Source organism: Triturus cristatus, chromosome 3_1 (genome assembly GCF_964204655.1).
Source record: "Triturus cristatus chromosome 3_1, aTriCri1.1, whole genome shotgun sequence".
NCBI classification, from domain to species: Eukaryota; Metazoa; Chordata; class Amphibia; order Caudata; family Salamandridae; genus Triturus; species Triturus cristatus.
Window position 1 is genome coordinate 366,651,037 of NC_140583.1, and position 19,995 is coordinate 366,671,031.

Genomic DNA, 19,995 nt, shown 5'->3' on the forward strand with positions numbered 1-19,995 from the left:
CAGGTTGCACCACTGCAGCCTGTTATGCACCAGAACGTAGGACAGAATTTCTTCTGAGATACATGTTTTTTCTGAGATTGGACCTACGTTACTGGAAAATGCAGGCTTTTTTGTTAGTGTTATTTACCTCTCTGTTAGCATTGAAAAATCTACATTTTCGATCAGGTGTCGGCTAAATATGCCTCCTCTGGTAAAACATTTACATGGGTTTCTTCCCGACAGGATAACGGTCTTATCAAGAGGAGTTCTCCAGATCCATGGTGTTGACCGCAGAGACGCAGGGAATTACCGCTGTGTTGCTACCACTATTGCAAATAGAAGAAAAAGTGTTGAGGCAGCGCTCACCATCCTTCCAGGTAATGAGAATACATTGTGCACTTAGCATAAGGGAGTTATTTAGGGACAGGGTTACCCAGCGCCGGGTGCTGCGGCTCCAATTTTAAGGTGCGTGATAAGTGGTAATAGCCCAGCTCTCCTTAGGGCATGCAGACGTACCACCAGTACGCTTTCTTGACAGTCATAGGAAGTACCTTTATTTTCCTCATTGCAGCTGCAAATTGAGGCATGGGGGGGCTTAGCATTGGCATAATTGTAGCAGTTCTTGTTGCAATCTGCTTCTGTAATTCTGTAATTTATTGAATGCCCCTGACGTTGCAGTGATAGAGGACTTGGAAGTTTGTGTCACACCTGCTTATACTCCCTTTACATTTGGGTTCCTATCTAACGAGGATATTGACAGCCTGGCCTGGCTTCTTACAAGTCTTTTTTTTCTTTTTTTAATAGTGTCTGATCCTGAGTCTTTCCAGAAGCCAGTCATCCTTGCTGGACCACAGAATATAACAGCCACTCTGCATCAAACAGTCATCCTTGAGTGCGTGGCCACAGGAAATCCCAGACCTATTGTATCATGGAGCCGGTTAGGTATGACTGTTCTCGAAAGGGCATTGCACACTGCAGATGAAGCTATTTGATGTGCTGTGTTTATTAACTTAAGAAGCACAGGATTCTCTATTTTCATCTCCTTAATGTGTGTTAAGATTAATGAGGCTTAAATTAAAATAAATATACCCTAAACTGCTGGCCCTTAAAAAGGACTGTGAGAGAGATCATGTGAATTCGATTAGTTAAATAGAAAGTTAGGTGGATGTCAACTAATTATTGAACTTTTCTCTCGATTCATCAAGGATATATTAAATGTAGGGTGTATCTTGGTAAAATGAGGACACAGGCTATGATGAGAAGCCTGGGGAGAACCATTGTCCTTTAGTGATTCAATGCTTTCCTTAGGTGCATGAAGATGGACAGAATTTTACACAGGTCACACCTCTTTAGGTAGATGGCAACTAATTATTTAGATCCTTTCTCTTGATTCACAAGGGACGCTAATAAAATTAGGGTTTTTAGGCAGGTAACAATGACATGAGGTAACATAGGTCATTGGCTGAATCAAGGCTTTGTTGTCGGAATGGGCATGAGATGAGTAGGAAAGGTGTGTTTTGGTACAGGAGACAATCTGGTCTTTCACTGGTCTGCTGCCTACATTCATTGACATCCAGGGGAACGGTAGGCTGCTGTCATGCTAATCAATAACTTTGTTTTGTGAGGGTATTGGTTGAGTAAGCAAGCACCGTTGAGCTTCTTGGCGCTAGCAGCTGAGCAAAACTGATGGTAAACGGATATTGAGCTACAAACAGTTTTTAGTTTATTTCTAAATGTAAGAAAAAAGGTCTCTCCATTCAGGAGGAAAACTATTTAAGGCATTGGAGGACAGCACAGAGAAATAATCCCCACTGTCCTCCAGCTCTAGTGCTTTGTACAAAGAAACTATTAGAGATTCTGATGAGAGGAGCAGGAGTGCAGTCAAGAATACGGGGCAGGAGAGGAGTTTGGAAGAAAAACAGGGGCAGTCCCATGAATTGTGCAATCTTGTATGAGCAGCCAGTAGGGATTGCAGATATTTTAAAAGATTATTAGGTTTTCTAAAAGATTTCACACTGTTCTGAGAGCCAGGATTTAAAAGACTTGATTACGAATATAACTTGTGGAACTAAAATAAATACCATTGACTAACTAAGCCGAAAGGTCTCCTAAGCAGTAAAAGCCGACTTCTTACAGAGTAACCGTAGGAAGAATTTTCAGCAAGATCTGTAGATGTAAAAAAAAGAAATGATGATCTAATTGGAGACTTTGTGGGGAGAGTGAGTCTCTGTGGACCGATGATGTTTGGTCTATTGCACTTTGCTGCACCACAATAAGTTTCTTGAGGTGGCCAGTCGGTTGGGGATGTTGCTGTGAAGGCAGGCAGCAGTTTGATTCTCAGAAGTGTAAAGTGGTTTGAGGTGGTACTTGCATGTATATAATGAAATGTTAACTATTGTTCCAAAAGAGACAGAGACCTGGAACCAGAAGACATTTTGTATTCTTTGTGAGATTTCATTACATTACCAATAGCGTATTGCTTGTGCAGAGATAAAAGGTATCTCTATAGGTGGTTCCAATTATTGTATACATGGCTGTTCAGGTTTTATTGCTGCACCAAAAGTCTTGGGCAATTTTGTGGAACTATCTGTTTAGAGGTTCCATCTTGTTCATCCTAAAATGACTGTAATTTAATATTTTAACTTGCCTGATGGGTGTTTCTAACTCGGCCCTTCTCTCGAACAGATCACAAGCCAATTGATGTATTCAACACTCGAGTGCTGGGAAATGGAAACCTCATTATATCAGATGTAAAGCTGCAACACGCTGGCGTATATGTATGCCGTGCCTCCACGCCAGGCACGCGCAACTTTACAGTTGCATTGGCAACCGTCAGTGTTTTAGGTAAAGCTATTTTTAATGCATTGGGATAATTAAAAATTCATTAGAGTTCAAATATCGTTTTATTTCTTCACTGTGGTCATTTTGGGGTTGGATTTGCCAAAATGGCGATTATGTGTTACATTTCACAACCAATTAACACCCTTTCCTTTCCGAATGAATACAATTTTCCTTTCTGAATGAATACAAGTACACAGTGTAATCTGTGTTGGTCCTTTACATTTCTGCATACGTCAATTCAATGCTGGTGTGATTCAATAACTGGGAAATCCTTTCAGGTTAATTACACGCAGAGGGTGGAAAGGACAACGTGTGTGTGTGTGTGTGTGCGTGTGTGTGTGTGTAAAATCCATTCACTTTGCACAATCTACTGACTTGGTAAATTTGATGTCTTATTGCGTTTTCTGTCTCCAGCTCCCCCTTCGTTCATCGAGTGGCCAGAAAGTTTGACACGGCCCAGAGCAGGCACTGCTCGATTTGTGTGCCAAGCGGAGGGACTTCCAAGTCCCAAGCTGTCCTGGCTGAAGAATGGGAGGAGAATACACTCCAATGGAAGAATTAAAATGTACAACAGGTAAATATTGTCCTGGCCACAGAGTTTATCTGAAGGATTATCAGTTTTTGCATTGAAGCTAGAGAGACTTCTGTTTGTGCCTGGGTTTGGTGGAACCTTTGGCTGGGCAGAGCTATGAGTGATAACCGAAAGCAGTCTTTTAGGAGATGATGAAACCTGTGGCAAAAAGTGTTTGAGGTGAGAGGTGGTAACAGGCTGGGGTATCTGGGGAAAAGCAGGAAAGAGAAAGGACTTGCCTGTTTATCCAGTGGAAAAAGTGTACCTTGATCAGAGAAGTTGCAAGTCCTCGCCCGTTCATATTTTCAGTATTGCTTTTACTATATCTTTTTTACAATACAAAGTGAGTCCTCTCTTAGCTCTTGTTCGGCCTGCACCCCCAAAACCAGTCAAGATTCTGTGGTTTTTTGGGGCGGCATGTTTTATGGATGATTTCAAAATTAGTAAATATTTACGTGCTCTGCACTACAATTTTGAAAAGCCCTATATTGAGAATTTTTTTTCCTCAGTTTTAATGGCTCTTTAGGTTTATTTATTTATTTACATATTTCATTTCATTTAATAAAAGTTTTATATAGTGCTGGCTAGACCCGGAGGTATGAGGATCAGTGAGTTGCAGGTTACAAAATAACATCAGTTACAGTTACAAAAATTATATCAGTTACAGTTATAAGAAATTACATCAGTTACAAGTATAGGTATAGGAGAAGAACATGAGATGCACAATAACAAAAGGTTATTAGCGCGAAATATATCCAAGACAGCACGTTTTATGAGGAATGGAAGGAAAAGGGAGAAAGGTAAACAGGGGAAGGAATGCTGAGAGAGTCAGGTAGACCAGAAGGGGTAAAGTATTTCAGGGGAGACAAAGCAGTCACAGCAAAAACAGAAACAGACAGACAAGACCGTGAAGAACCGTTAAAAACAATGTCCGACTGGGTAGATGACGGCTGAAGGGTGAACCAAAGCCAGACTCCTCTATAGCTGCATAAGTCAGCTCCACTGGGCAACGGCCAATGATTCTCGGACTCCGCAGAACGCTAGCGCTGGCTAGACCCAGGGGTAAAAAAGCGCTTTACATAAGGAAGTTAAAACATAGCGCCTGAATCACCCCCGTAGGGATATATCCGCGCTTGCGGACGAGTAGCAAAATGCTAATACTGTATGAGACGTCTTAGAATAGAAAGAAATGTTTTCAAGGACTTTCTAGAATGGAAATATCCGTACACTGCCTCAGTGTTAGCGGGAGTGAATTCCAGCTCCTTGGAGCATGGTAAGAAAAAGCTTGGTTCTGGTTTAATATTGTTCATATTTATTATACATGCAAAAACAGTATGGCATAAATCATACATGCAGATGTGCGGCGAAGAATACGTTAATATGATCCAATATTGCATCAAAGGATTGTGGTGACATAAACCACAAGACTGAAGCCCTAGAGGTTTGTAAACGTCTCCAGAACCCTGAGATGGCAATATGGGACCACATTCCACGTGCTACTCCTTCTATATTTTTTTATATTACTTGTTTATGTTGTGGTAGTCAGCTTGGAAGAGCTGTTTTCTTCAAAGTGTAGTTTACGTTCATACAATAATGTACACTGATTAGGACCAGTGGATGTATATGTTTTTGTGGCTGCAGAGTTAACCACAAATATTCAGGAGTCACAGCACTTCTATCCCTCAACAGTGGGAAAACATAGCATTTTATACTCTTTGCATCTACATATATGCTTTATGTGTGTGTGTTGCATTGTCATTAATGCTTACAATTCCAGGCAGTATTAGAAACGACGACCCTCTATAATCATTAAATGTCTTTGGTTTGTCCATATTATGTGTCCAAATATGTGTCCTCCTTAACATGACCATGGTGATATATTGTTGAAGAAAAGAAATGTGAACTTAGCTATCTCCTTTTGTTTTTGCTTTTTAGCAAGTTGGTGATTAACCAAATTATTCCTGAAGATGACGCAGTGTACCAGTGTATGGCTGAGAACAGCCAGGGATCAGTCCTGGCCCGGGCCCGATTGATTGTGGTGATGTCCGAAGACAGGCCCAGCGCCCCCCGCAACATTCGTGCAGAGACTATGTCAAGTTCTGCCATCCTCCTGGCCTGGGAGCGTCCCCTCTACAACTCTGACAAAGTCATTGCGTACTCTGTACACTACATGAAAGCTGAAGGTGAGTGATACAAACAAAATGTATTTTAATCCGCATTATGCCCCTTTCCCTAAATATATCAAAATAAGGAAGATTCATACTCTGACTTCCTTTTATCCCCATTGCTGGCTGTTGACGATTCATTTTACAATACTCACAAACACTGGCACTACTCACTATTGTGCTGACAAACACTGCAAAAATCCTAGTTTTGCTAACACTTAGCAATTTACTTTTTTTCATATTTAATTTATGTGAACGTTTTTGAAAAATAGGGGGTGTATGACGCAAAAGTTCACCTTCGGTCAGAAGAGGAAAATCTGCTCAGTAAAATAATATGATGCTACAGAAAATGGACCAAAAAAGCTTCAATTTCTATTGCCATGATGGTGGAATGCTCTGCCTGATAACATCAGACAGGAATATCAGTACCTTAAATTTGGCTCTTTCCTTAAAATGTGCCTCTTCAATTTATCTTGGTGGTGTTTCAATCTGCTATCGGTGACACAATGCAACTCAGCACTACAGTATAAAGAGATATTTTGTAGTGTCCTCTGTAAAAGTCTAGGGTCTAGGAGTGGGCTGTGATGCCATGGGGTGCACCAATTCCTAATGATGCCAGTTGTGGAGCACCATTTCTTAATAATGCCACATAATGCATCATTTGCTCATGGTACCATGCATCACCGTGGCACGCTGCTATCTGTGCCTCTTATGTAGGTTCAAATTTGTCCACCTAAGTACTCAGGAAGATCCTTTGCATGTACAGTTTGAAGTCTCTTCGATGAACATATGTCTAAGATCCTGTCCAATAATTGGCTGGACTCTTTCAAACCAGGGCATTAGGGTAAGCCTCTTCAATAAAAAGAATTGTGCCTGTGTAAATGAAACTAAAGACCACCCTCTTCTTTGAGCTTTGTGCAGCTGTCCGCTAGTCAATGGCCAAACTGCTTTTGTAATTTGGAGTTTAGAAGTTGTTTTCTTGGAAGTTTCTGTCTCAAATTCGTTTTCAAATACTAATTCAAGTAATACGTCTCTGTAATCTTTCCAAAATGCGATCATCACATTTGATGGCAGATACACTAATGCCACACCTGCAATTTATGATACTGTATGATGTGGAATTATGCAGATGCCCAATTACTGCACCATTCAAAGACTCATTCCTTAGAAGTGGGTAATGTGGTAATTGTACATGTTTGGTCCATTCCAACGTGCGCAGAATCCGAATTTGCAGTGTTTACTTGCACAATTTGCTCCAGCCTTTTATTTGCTAATGTATGCAATTAACATAGAAACTCCTGTGTGCGCCCAAATCGGGATTTGCGCAGGACATTGCTTTTCCAGTATGCAGAAAGTGTTTCCCCGGGTGATTTTATTTATCCTACTCTTCTCCTACTGTTAAAAAAAACTTTTAAAATCTTCCTAAAAAATGCAGGAAAGGCTTGTACTTTTAAAAAAGACAGTTGTCTCTTACCGTCAAATACAGCTCTGAGGTCAACTGTTATTTGATGATGCATAAACCAAGGCACCTCCTTCATTCTCCCATTAGTTTTAACTTGCTGTTTGTTTCTTTTTGTTCTTCTGTCACTTACTGACAACTTCTTTGCCCCTCTCCTTATCATTTTTGGGAGGGGGAAGACCATACTGATCCTCTATTCCGAATTGCTTCAAATTCTAAGCGACTCATTGTACAAGATCCAATTCCCTCACATAAATGATTAAGATAATGGGTGGGACAATTTCGACTTCAACTTCGAAAACACGGGCTATGACTGATCACATCTCAGCCCCCCCCCCAACCTCCTTTACGCGACCATTCTGTGCAAACCTCATGTGTAGGCAATTGGACCGCCAAACTAACTTCTTTCCACTTGCTCTTATGCCTATAATATGGTAGAGTGGCTCCGCAGCCATATCGCTTTCCCAAACAAACTTATTTTGCTTGAGTGTAAGGTATATTACACATAGGATCACTGTCTAGGGACCAATTTTCTTTGTAGTTTTTAAGATTTTTAAAACTCTTTTTGCGATGACCGAGTCTGCCCGAATCCTGCTGCCCTTTCGGAGGCTAAGCTGACATAAAATATCTCAATTTTCGAGCGTGTTCACTTTCTTATTTTTGTAATTTTTTTAAAATCCCAATATTTCACTCCAGAAAAAAACTTTTCTGGGCATCCTAACTGAAAGTGCAATAGAGCAGGATTTTTGTGGGGTGACCCCTTAGGAATCTCTCGTTATTTCATCCTAAAACTGCTCCTCATACTCTTTAAATTCGCTATTAGAGCTGTTTCAAAGCGCGAGATGCAGCAGAATAAACAGTCTTACGTTCATTTGTGTTCCATCTTAATGGTCGTTTTTTAAACCCGATGAAACAAAAGGGTATTGCACAGAAGCGCCTAAGCCCGCTTCCCTTAGCAAAACGTTCCCATTACCCATACAAATAGACATGGGGGTGTTTTTTACAAGGTCCCAAAACGTTCACAAATGTAGAACAACGGAAATATCTAAAAGCACTAATTATGCCCCATTTCAAAAAGTTGTAGTATCTTCGGTTTGTTCCAGGAGGTGATTAAAAACAAAAGGCCACGTTTCTTAATTCCAGACCCTTATGCCCAGATTTGAGAATTCGCTGGGAATCCTTGGCAAAACCCAGACCCCACCGTGCCCTGGTCTTGCCCGCCATGCACACACACAAACAAACAAAACAAAAAGATTCAGTGTTTCATAAAGTTAGTCAAAGAAACCAACAGGTGGGAGCTTTGTTAAAGGGATATTTTGCATTTTAATCGTGTGGTCATAGTCCTCCCACATAATGAGGGCCCGGCGAGAGTGCATGTTGGAAGCGGGTTAATTCCTTGTTAGGGGGTTTTGAAACGGGACAAAAGGAACCCTGATTGTGGTGGAAGGCCGGGCTTGTCCTCTTTTATGCCGGTTTCATTAGGCCTCGGCAGGAAGCCCCATGGATTCATTCAGGCACCGAAGAAGCCCTTTTAATTTGAGCTCAAGGGTGCCGTTCGGCAGGTCAGAAATCACGCCACGCCAGTCCTAATTAACAGGCCATCACCGGCTCTGTTGTGAGGTGCTGGTAATCTTGTCTAATTAAAATGCTATCAAGTTTATTCATAAATGTGGGAAAACCTAATAGCAGAGTTTGCCTTTGGTTTTGTTTGTAAATTCAGTTGTCGAGAGGAGGGTCTGGGCCCTTGCAGGGTTTTGATTAAGTGGGCATGCCTCCACCGTGAAGCATGGCGGCTTTCAGGCAGGCTTGTTCCACTTTACAAGTCTGTTCTATAGGAATTAAACCCGACAAAGGCAAGCACCACTCTATACATCGCCATGCATATTTTAATATGAATTGCGCTGAATTGTTTTTTTAGAGGACGCTCATTATAAAGCAAGCAATTTACAGAGGAGCATTCTCTACCAGTCCTATTGACATCTTTTAATCCAATATCATAATGGGTTTCTCAGGGGGAAAATAAGATCTCTCTCAGAATGGGTTCATTTTGTTTGTTTTTGGTTTTTTGAACAGAGTATAGCCTTCACATTGCCCATAGTCCATCATGATGGCTCCCTAAATAGGCTTTCATTGAGTCTGGGTTTAAATAAGTGGAATTAAAGATGCCTTTGAACGACAAGACCATTAGAGATATCTGCTGGATTAAGTCTCTCCTCCTTTATTGTGACTGTTTCTTGAATGAATATTGAAGCAGCAGATTGCGAGGGTTCTGCAGTTATTCTGAGCCACTCGTACGAGGAGTAAGACACAGTAACTGTAGGGCACGCTAGGTGGGCTACGCTCCAAGGGCTGACACAAAAAAACACACAAGACCGCTGTGGGTGATCTGGCCGCCTGCCTCGCCTGCTTTGGCTGTTTTTCTAAAGGGCGGATGTTTCATTTTTCTCAAGTGCCTGTGTTTTAATCATCTTTGTCTAGGTTTGAACAACGAAGAGTACCAAATAGTTATCGGAAATGACACCACCCATTACATCATAGACGACTTGGATCCTGCCAGCAACTACACTTTTTATATCGTAGCCTACATGCCTATGGGGGCCAGTCAGATGTCCGATCATGTGACACAGAATACCCTGGAAGATGGTAAGTGAACGCATTACTGTGAATGATCTTGATCATTTATTTTAAGAGCAGAGAACACAGTTCTCTCATTCTCTGTGCATCTTTCAATTTACTTAATCGGGTCCTTACTAATAAGAAAGGATCTAATTTTTCTGCTGTTTAATAACACTGGCTTGGATTGGGATTGGTGCAAGTAGTTTGGCCTCTGCATACTGTCTGAAGTCTTGCTAGGCCCATTACTGATAAGACAGTATAAGCTTTCAAAGTCATTTTGACTCCTTAGAAGATAGTACCACCCACTGGGAGTGCACAATGTGATTTAGTTTATGAGAAGGCATAGGGACCTGGAGGATTTCTATTTTGCAGTAGTCCTCGGTGCCTTGACGTATCCATTAACTGATATGAGACTAGGCAGAACAGATTCAACAGACTTTAAAAAAAAACATTTTTATTACCGTTTTGCCGTAATTGGTACACATTACATAGATTTAAAAGTGTAGGTACGTACATGGTACATTGATTAATCGTATAGTGATTGTTTACATTTTTATGCTTTTCTTCATATTCTCTCCCAATATACATTGCCAACATGACTACGTAGAGTAATAAAAGCGTCACAGCGCCCCGACCAATGCCTATAGACCTTTTTAATGTACCACTTTGTAAACATCAGTCTGCAAGTTGAGCATTGGATTCCTGGCATCATGCTTTCAAACGCAAAGATTTCTTGGTTGGTCATAATCCATTTTCTAGTACTTTCTAGATAACACATTTATTGCTAAAATTGGTAATATGCATAGCGAATAAGCAACCACTTGGGTATTCTAGATGGGCACCTCTGTCACTAATCTGTCTTTTCTACCATACTTGCTTGTAACTTGCTGTTAGATAAGGAGTGCTCTCTCTTTTCTGTTTGCAGTTCCCCTAAGGGCGCCTGAAATAAGTTTGACCAGTCGAAGCCCTACCGATGTACTCATCTCTTGGCAGCCAATCCCTCCAAAGTTCCGAAGGGGCCATGTGGTGCTTTTCCGTATCTCATTTCGCCTGAGCGCAGAGAACTCCATCCACATTCTAGAGCTTCCAGGATCCACAAATGAGTACCTCTTAGAAGGGTTAAAGCCAGACAGTGTCTACATGGTGCGAATTGCTGCTGCAACAAGTGTGGGCTGGGGCGAATCTTCTGTGTGGACTTCCCATAAAACCCCAAAAGCCACAAGCATTAGAGGTATTTTATTTCTTCCAGTACTCATCAAGCAATTGCAAATTTTGTGTTTAATGCATGGGAAATAGGAATCTTAGCAATGGCAAGTAAAGAGAAATAAACATTCTGTTCGAGGCATATGAGCTGCAGATTACACACTTTTGCATAGATCGCCATCTGGTGTTGGGCCCGGATGTTTGCAGTTTGTTTTTCCTCTTGGAAAGTCTTTGGAAGTCACGAGGTCGGTGACTCCTCCTTTGGATCGTATTGCGCATGGGCTTCTGCTCCATCCTCAGATTGTTTTTTTCCGCCATCGGGCTCGGATGTAATCTTCGCGCTCCGGTTCCGAACAGTTTCCAGTTCGACGATCGAAGCGGAATCCTCACCCCAAATCGCGGTATTGTTTCGATCGCGATCTCTTCAATCAACGCACCTTCTCATCGGCAAACCTTCGGTTCCAGTCGTCGACGACGGCCTTCGGGCCTACCCAAGCTCCGGTCCCGGCTGATGGAAAGAACTCCATTCAAGAAGTGCCCTCGATGTGGGTCCAAATTCCCCCACACCGATCTTCATGAGGTATGCAACCTCTGCCTCTCCCCTGAACATGAGGCTCGAGACTGTCTGGCCTGTAAGTCTTTTCGATCGAAAAAGACTATTCGGGACCGAAGAGCCAGAAGAAACATGGCACACTCCTCGACCTCCGTCCCAGTCGATATCTTCGGAGACGACATCGAAGATCCGGGACAGCAGCGCACCGAAGAGGACCTCGTCAGTGCTTCCGAGGCAGACGAGTCAGATGTGGAAGACATCACTCCGGCGCAGAGGGTCGTGAGTACTATACCCCCCCCCTCCTCCTTTCCCCCACACACACACACACCCACGCCAACACCCAAAAAGGCTTCGGTCACGCCTTCGCCTCCGGGCCTAAGCAAGACCAGAGACACTGCTTCACACACCCCACCTTCGGGCCCGGTGAAGAAGCCAAGTAAGCCTTCCGGCGGCTCGGGCTCGAGCCAGCCTGCCAGCGGTGCCGAGAAACATACTTCGGCACCGAAAAAGAAACCGGCCTCTACCTCAACACCGAGCTCCGCACCGAAGCCCTCCGGGTCGAAACCCAGTTCTTCCGTACCGACGCCATCTTCGGTACCGACCAAACCCCATAAGGCCCTCGGCACCGACACTTCCAAGCCGAAGCCCATCTCGGCGCCGACCAAGAAATCGGAGGTTCCCAAGCCCGGTGCTAAGCAAACTGGCACGGACAAGCCTAAAAAGACATCGGCCACGACGCCTTTGGCGCCGACGGACCAAACACTTTCACAGGAAATGTTTACACCGGATCCCTTGCAAAAAACTCTCACCAAGGATCCAAAAACTGGACATCTGGCACTCTCTTCCAAAAAGAGACATTTGGATAAACCGGCTCCGCCTCCACCTCCAAAGAGGAAGGACTCTTCTACCTCTCCTTTCAGAATACCTTCTCCCACCCCTCCTCCGCCCCCACCTCATCGCTCTCCGAACCCGTCTCCAGACGATGATGATCAGGGGGACCCATATCCGGATATAGGGGATGTGCCCCAAGACCCCACCCCTACAGGATCCCCAGACCCATGGGACGACTACAATAACCCAGATATCCCCGACGTCACACAAGATGACCTTTACCCTTCCAGGCCATCTCCACCGGAAGACTCATTAGGGTTCCACCATCTACTTCAAAGGGCGGCACACTATCACGGGGTAGACTTGCACACTGACCCAGTGGAGGAGGATATCCTCCTCGACACATTTGATACCACACATAGGTCTACCTCCATATTACCTATGCTTAAGGGGGTGGTAAAGCATGCGCCAGAGGTTTTTAAAGACCCAGTTAGGGCCAGGGTCATTAACCCACGCATAGACAAAAAATACAAAGCTGCCCCCACAGATCCCTCCTATATCAAAGGGCCAGCGCCACTAGATTCCCTAGTGGCTTCCACTGCACGAAAAAGAACAAATTCCCAGGCGTCGGGCGAAGCACCTCCACCTGACAAAGAGTCAAAGCTACTGGACGCGTCAGGAAAGCGCACTGCGTCACAGGCAGCCAATATATGGCGTATCGCCAACACCCAAGCGCTATTGGCCAGATATGATAGGGCACATTATGATGAATTAGAAAACATAATGCACCACCTCCCTGAAAAATATAAAACTAGGGCCAATGAATTAATTCAAGAGGGTAAGACAATCACTAACACCTCTATACGCTGTGCCTTAGATGCAGCAGACACAGCCTCCAGGGCCATTAATACTAGCGTCCTCCTCCGTCGCCATGCTTGGCCAAGAATATCAGGATTTAAACCAGAGGTACAAGCCTCCATCCTTAATCATCCCTTTGACCAGGAACACCTATTCGGCCCAAAGGTAGATGAGGCCCTCGTAAAAAATGAAGAAGGACACGGATACGGCGAAGTCCATGGGAGCCCTACAGTCACACCCTCCTAGGCGCTCTCTTCGCCGCTCTTCCTTTCGGAGTACATCTCAGTCTACCTTCACAAGGGGTTATCAAAGAGGCGGCTATAGGGGCAACAATAATAAAGGCAGAGGCAAAACAAATACCGCCCGCTCTGCCACACCGCCTACCCAATGACTTCCCCACGCTCCCTCCAGACCATCCCACTCCGGTCGGGGGCAGACTTCAAAATTTCCTACATGTCTGGGAGACCATCACCTCAGACAAATGGGTGACCCAAATTATTCGGTCAGGATACTGCCTGGAATTAACATCTACCCCCCCAAACATTCCACCCAGGCAACGCCCAATGTCACAAGAACATTCCACATTACTAAAGCAGGAGGTAATCTCCCTCCTACAAAAACAGGCAATAGAACACGTTCCTGTCAATCAACAAAATTTAGGGGTCTACTCCCTATATTTTCTAATACCAAAAAGGGACGAGACTCTACGACCTATTCTAGATCTCCGGCCCCTAAACACATACATACACTCAGACCATTTTCACATGGTAACGCTTCAGCAGGTACTTCCACTCCTCTCCCAGAACGACTTTCTCACCACACTGGACTTGAAAGACGCATACATCCACATTCCAGTACACCATGCTCACAGAAAGTACCTCAGATTTGTAGTGGACGGACAACACTACCAATTCAAGGTGCTCCCATTCGGCGTCACAACAGCACCACGGGTATTCACCAAGTGCCTAGCGGTTGTGGCGGCACACCTCAGAAGACAGCACATTCACGTCTTCCCATACTTGGACGACTGGCTGATAGAAGCCACTTCATACAACCAATGTGTACACCACACCGCCACCACAATCCAATTACTTCACCAACTAGGCTTCACGGTGAACCACCTAAAGTCCCAGCTAACACCATCCCACATAAAACAATACCTCGGTGCCACCATAGACACCTCAAAAGCAATAGCCTACCCCAGTACGGCCAGGATTGCAAGCATTCAGGCTTTGCGACAAAAATTCGTACTTCAACACTCCCTTCCAGCAAGAGTGTTTATGCAACTGATGATGGCCTCTTGCATTTTCATAGTGCCTCACGCAAGACTCCAGATGCGTCCACCCCAAGAGTGCTTAGCGCGCCAATTGAACCAGGCCCAGGGGCAACTGACTGAACTGGTGTTAGTAGATGGTCGCACCCATAGCTCTCTGCAGTGGTGGAACACCACAAACCTTTCCAAAGGTCGACCGTTCCTGGAACCGGTTCCCCAAATAATACTAACAACGGACGCATCGCTCTCCGGCTGGGGAGCTCACCTATTACACCTCACAGTGCAGGGCACATGGACGCCTCAACAAAAGTTACTCCATATCAACCATCTGGAGTTACTAGCAATCTTTCTAGCCCTAAAATCCTTTCAACCACGGATTTCAGGCAAGGCAGTCCTCATTCACACAGACAACATAACGGCCATGTATTATATTCAAAAACAAGGCGGCACACACTCTCCACAGCTCTCTTAATTAGCACAGAGCATATGGAGATTAGCAATTCCACACAAAATCTTTCTCCTAGCTCAACATGTCGCAGGAGTCTAAAACACCATGGCAGATCTGCTCAGCAGACAGACACAACAGATCCACGAGTGGGAACTTCACCCGCAGGTTCTTCATCCGTTCTTTCAAATGTGGGGGCATCCACAGATAGACCTCTTTGCCACCCACGAAAACAAAAAATGCCCAAGCTTCGCCGCCAGATACCCACACCCATTGTCCAAAGGAAATGCGATATGGATGAACTGGTCAGGCAAATTTGCGTACGCTTTTCCACCTCTCCCACTCATTCCATTAGTGGTGCGAAAGGTACAATAGCATTCCCTCACTGATCCTAGTAGCTCCAACGTGGGCCAGACAACCGTGGTACACCATGCTGCTGGAACTCTCGGTAGTACCACACCAAAAGCTACACCTCTCACCATGCCTCCTAACCCAGAACCATGGAGAGATCAGGCACCCGGACCCAGCTCAGCTCAACCTTGCGATCTGGCTCCTGAAATCCTAGAATTCGGATACCTAAACATTCCCCCTGATTGTATGAACGTCATCAAAGAAGCTAGACGCCCTACCACTAGAGCCTGCTACGCTGCCAAGTGGAAAAGATTTGTTGTTTATTGCCATAACAACACAATCAATCCTCTAGACGTGTCTATACAACACATCGTATGCTACTTACTCCACCTACAAAGGTGTAATCTAGCCTATACCTCCATTCGGCTTCACCTCGCAGCAATTGCAGCTTACCTACAAAACAGGCAGCACCTATCACTTTTCAGAGTACCTGCCATTAAAGCCTTCATGGAAGGCCTCAAAAGAATAATTCCCCCCAGAGTACCACCCTCACCTGTGTGGAAATTAAATATCGTTCTCACAAGGCTAATGGGGCCTCCCTTCGAACCTTTGCATAAATGCGAACTGCAATTCCTCACATGGAAAACAGCTTTCCTTGTAGCCATCACTTCCCTTAGAAGGATCAGTGAGATACAAGCACTTACCATACAAGAACCTTTTCTTCAAATGCACCAGAACAAGGTTGTTCTCCGTACCAACCCAAAATTCCTACCTAAAGTCATTTCCCCTTTTCACCTAAACCAATCTGTAGAATTACCAGTATTTTTCTCGCAACCTCAGACTGTTGCAGAAAGGGCTCTGCACACGCTAGATGTCAAACGAGCCTTCCTTTACTATATCCAAAGAACACAACCTTTCAGAAAGACCAAACAACTGTTTGTCTCTTTCTCTCCACCCCACAAGGGCAACCCCATCTCAAAATTAGGGATAGCTAGGTGGATTGTAAAATGCATCCAGATATGCTACCACAAAGCAAAACGAACGCTATCCGTTCCCCCTAAAGCCCATTCTACACGGAAGATAGGGGCTTTCATGGCTTTTCTAGGGAACGTCCCATTAGATGATATCTGCAAAGCAGCTACATGTTCAACACTGCACACTTTCACTAAACACTATTGTGTAGATGTGCAAACCAAGCAACAAGCTAGTGTGGGCCAGGCTGTACTAAAAACATTATTTCAAACCACTGCAACAGATACCGGTGGTCGCTGCTAAGGTTGGGAACTGCTATATAGTCTATGCAAAAGTGTGTAATCTGCAGCTCATATGCCTCGAACGGAATATGCTACTTACCAGTATGCATCTGTTCTTGGCATGTAGAGCTGCAGATCTACACACGCCCACCCGCCTCCCCGGCTACCTGTATCTGTTCCAGTCTATCTTATTTAGATACAACACACATGGGTTTCTTCACTGTTGTTACTACGCTCCATCTTTCCCTGCTGGCGAAAAACAATCTGAGGATGGAGCCGAAGCCCATGCGCAATACGATCCAAAGGAGGAGTCACTGACCTTGTGACTTCCAAAGACTTTCCAAGAGGAAAAACAAACTGCAAACATCCGGGCCCAACACCAGATGGCGATCTATGCAAAAGTGTGTAGATCTGCAGCTCTACATGCCAAGAACAGATGCATACTGGTAAGTAGCATATTCCTTATTCTTAGTGGAAAGAAAAAGACACAGCCATGAACAATTATTGAGTGATTAATAGATGCGTTTTGAGCCGTCATAAGGTATGCATTTTCTAGCTGTCCTCAAATGCCTGTATCTCAGGTTTCCTTATTTTCTGCGTTTGATAGGCTTGTATATACCAAATGGTCTGGAATAGAGTCCGTCAATTAATTTTATTTTCAGAACATCAACATAAGCCAGTGCGTTTTGAGCCATTATAATGTATGCATTTCCTAGCTGTCCTCAAATGCCTGTATCTCAGGTTTCCTTATTTTCTGCGTTTGATAGGCTTGTATATACCAAATGGTCTGGAATAGAGTCTGTCAATTAATGTTATTTTCAGAATATCAACATAAGCCAGTGCTTTGATTTTGTATAAAATCAACCATTGCCAGTAATAGTTTCTAACTGGTGCAGCTAATTGTTTACATCATATAGAATTTAGAAGAGATCTAAAGGAGATTTAGAAGACCGAAAATGTTCATGGTGACAGGTAAGCCATGGAACTTGGAATACTAGGCCACGCATCGTACCTTGTGTTCCTACAGCTCCTGCAATATCCTGTTTTCAGACAGCATTGTGGTTAACAGATTTGAGATTGCATAACTTTAAGGCTGTTGGATCAGGGTTTCACGATCAAGCGGGTTTTCAGAATTTAATTTGTATCTGCATGGAGCACCTCTATTAAATTTTAGTAAGATATGTATGTTTTCAGTTTGGTTTTAAGTTTCCCCTTTTAGGGCATCCTGAGGGGAATACTTTATTTGCTTTCTTGAATAGCTGCTGTTAGGAAAGAAAATTCATGGGCTAAAGTTGAAGACTCAGACAAGGCATTCTAAGGCATATGGAGGAACACATAGTTCCAGCCAAGCAAAAACAGGGATTGGATTCTTATTGAACAATTAAGGGTCTTATTTAGAGTTAGCAGATGGGATGTTCTGTCAAAACCTGATGGATATCCTTTCTGCTGTATTAAGTTTCATATGTTATAATGCTTCTGTAATATGGTGGACGGGCCAATGTGTAAATGAGGCCCTTAGTGTTGTGTTTACATACTTTCTTGCTTATCACCTTTGAATTAGCCGTATAAGATTCCTATGACATATAGATTTGGTAGGTTGTTCAGATTTAGAGGACATTCTCGGTGTCTTCTGTTACTTAGATCAGGCGGTTATGCACGTATGTATTTATGCTTTGATGTTTATAAAGCTCAGATTTAGCTTGAAATCTGTACCATGTTGTAGAGAATTTGAGACATGTTGGCTGTCAGAAATGCACCTCTTTAGTATAGGATCTTTTAAGTGTTACCAGCGTTGGCTAGATTTTGTTCTCTTCCCTCGAAATCTTTCTGGAAAATCTATCCTCTTGGACCGAGTGGCAGAAAAATGTACTTTGTTTCTTATGAAAACCAGCCCTTAGTTCGTCTATCAAGCATTACAACCAACGCCGGGGGCTAAGGATTTAACATAAATAATGGCATAATGTGTAAAGTAGATATCTGTGCTGTTTATACATATCATGTAGCAGATTTTTCTGTCTTAAGAGGAAACAATTCTGCCAGAACTTAGAAATAGCACATATATGTGTATGAGTGTATGAAATGTTGCTGCCTTTGTCCGAGATAGTAACTTCGGTCAAAATAGACAGTTGTTAGTAGGTGTTTGTATACTTTAATTTTTTGGGGGCTGCAGTATGTATTTTGCCTAAATTGAGTGAACATCCTCATAATGAGTCTGCCTGTGGTACCAAAGAAACCTTTGCACATTTTCTAAAGAACATCAAAAAAGTTGTTAAATGGCCTGGGAGTGCCACGTAAGAGACAGAATGAACGATAACTCGATAAGCATGTGCATGCTTTCTGCTTCTCAGCCCAATCCTGAGAACTAACCGAGGCAAATTTCAAAAGGTGTTTATTTGAAAAGGAGAGCACACAACATTCACAGGTAACTCTATATATACAAGTGAGACCATTTCACAAGGGGGGAGACTAGGCTAGGAAAAGGTCAGCATTGCTACTTTCTACCACACAAATAAGCACATTATTTTTCCCCCATAATATCTGTACTCTAAACGTCAGTGGTGTATGTCATTTATTGCATTTATATAGCGCTTGCTCCATAGTATACACGTTGTGCTGTGCTCTGAGGATATGATATTAATAATTCTGGGAAGGATTGGGAGTTTGTCATGCTCTTGCCTGTGGAAGACCAGTTGGTCTGCGCTGGTGCTGCCTGGCATGTGACTTGCTTTGGCCTCTCCAACGGTCACTTGGTAGGTCCAGTCCACCTCTGGAGGTAACCCCTTTTTGGCATCTGTAAGAAAAATGTTGATTTATCGGTGTGTGACACTTTTATAGAAAAGGGTCGCCATAGGCCATATTCGAAATGTACCTTTACTCTTGGTGAATATTTTCAGTGAGTGCTTTGTTTTAGATGTAAGGCATATGCTAACCGTAGACTAATCTCTCTTGTGCACAAAGCCTTCCTTCTGTACAGTAAACACCCAGAAAGGCTGGTTAGGTGCTGGCAGTTGTTTTATGGACACTTCTCAGGTGTAAGCACTCGGGGCTGAACTTTTCTTCTACCTTGAGACTGTACGCACGCCAACACCAGTTTACAAAGAGGATTTCCAGAGCACTGTCTGATCAGAGGATTATCACAATGAACTTCTGGTCTGATCCTTTCTCACCTATCGACTACCGTGTCTTAATTTGTCGTTCTCTTCACATCAAAGCTATTTGAAGCGACAGAAGCACAGCATAAAAAGCATTACAAATATGATAGCATCAAAATATTTTTGTGCTGTAAAGATAGTAGTTTTGATATGTGTGTTTTTTTTAACTTTAGCACCGAGGTCTCCAGAACTTCACCTGGACCCCCTAAACTGTTCAACTATTGTGGTGAACTGGCAGCAGGACCCTGCTGACCCTGCAGCCGTGCGAGGATACAAACTTTTCTACAAGGAGGAAGGGCAGTTGGAGACTGGGCCCTTTCTGTTGGATGCCAAGAACCTCAAGTACACAATTGTGGGACTAGGTAGGTCATGTTTATTATGGTCTTACTAGGACAACAGTGGGGGGAAAAACAATTAGATGGTTTGACGAGGCTCACAAAACAGC

General features: G+C 43.5%; 1 protein-coding gene across 2 annotated transcripts in view; it reads left to right on the forward strand.

The window, feature by feature from the left end:
* The window catches only part of PRTG (protogenin), a 230,503-nt gene that overhangs the window by 121,539 nt on the left and 88,969 nt on the right, over positions 1 to 19,995 (forward strand). For both annotated transcript variants that reach the window (XM_085644135.1, XM_085644136.1), the window contains 8 exons: positions 223 to 356; positions 784 to 921; positions 2,665 to 2,823; positions 3,235 to 3,394; positions 5,327 to 5,574; positions 9,494 to 9,658; positions 10,557 to 10,862; positions 19,724 to 19,912. In XM_085644135.1, the coding sequence (XP_085500261.1) occupies positions 223 to 356; positions 784 to 921; positions 2,665 to 2,823; positions 3,235 to 3,394; positions 5,327 to 5,574; positions 9,494 to 9,658; positions 10,557 to 10,862; positions 19,724 to 19,912 (1,499 nt within the window). The remainder of the gene's footprint in view (positions 1 to 222; positions 357 to 783; positions 922 to 2,664; positions 2,824 to 3,234; positions 3,395 to 5,326; positions 5,575 to 9,493; positions 9,659 to 10,556; positions 10,863 to 19,723; positions 19,913 to 19,995) is intronic.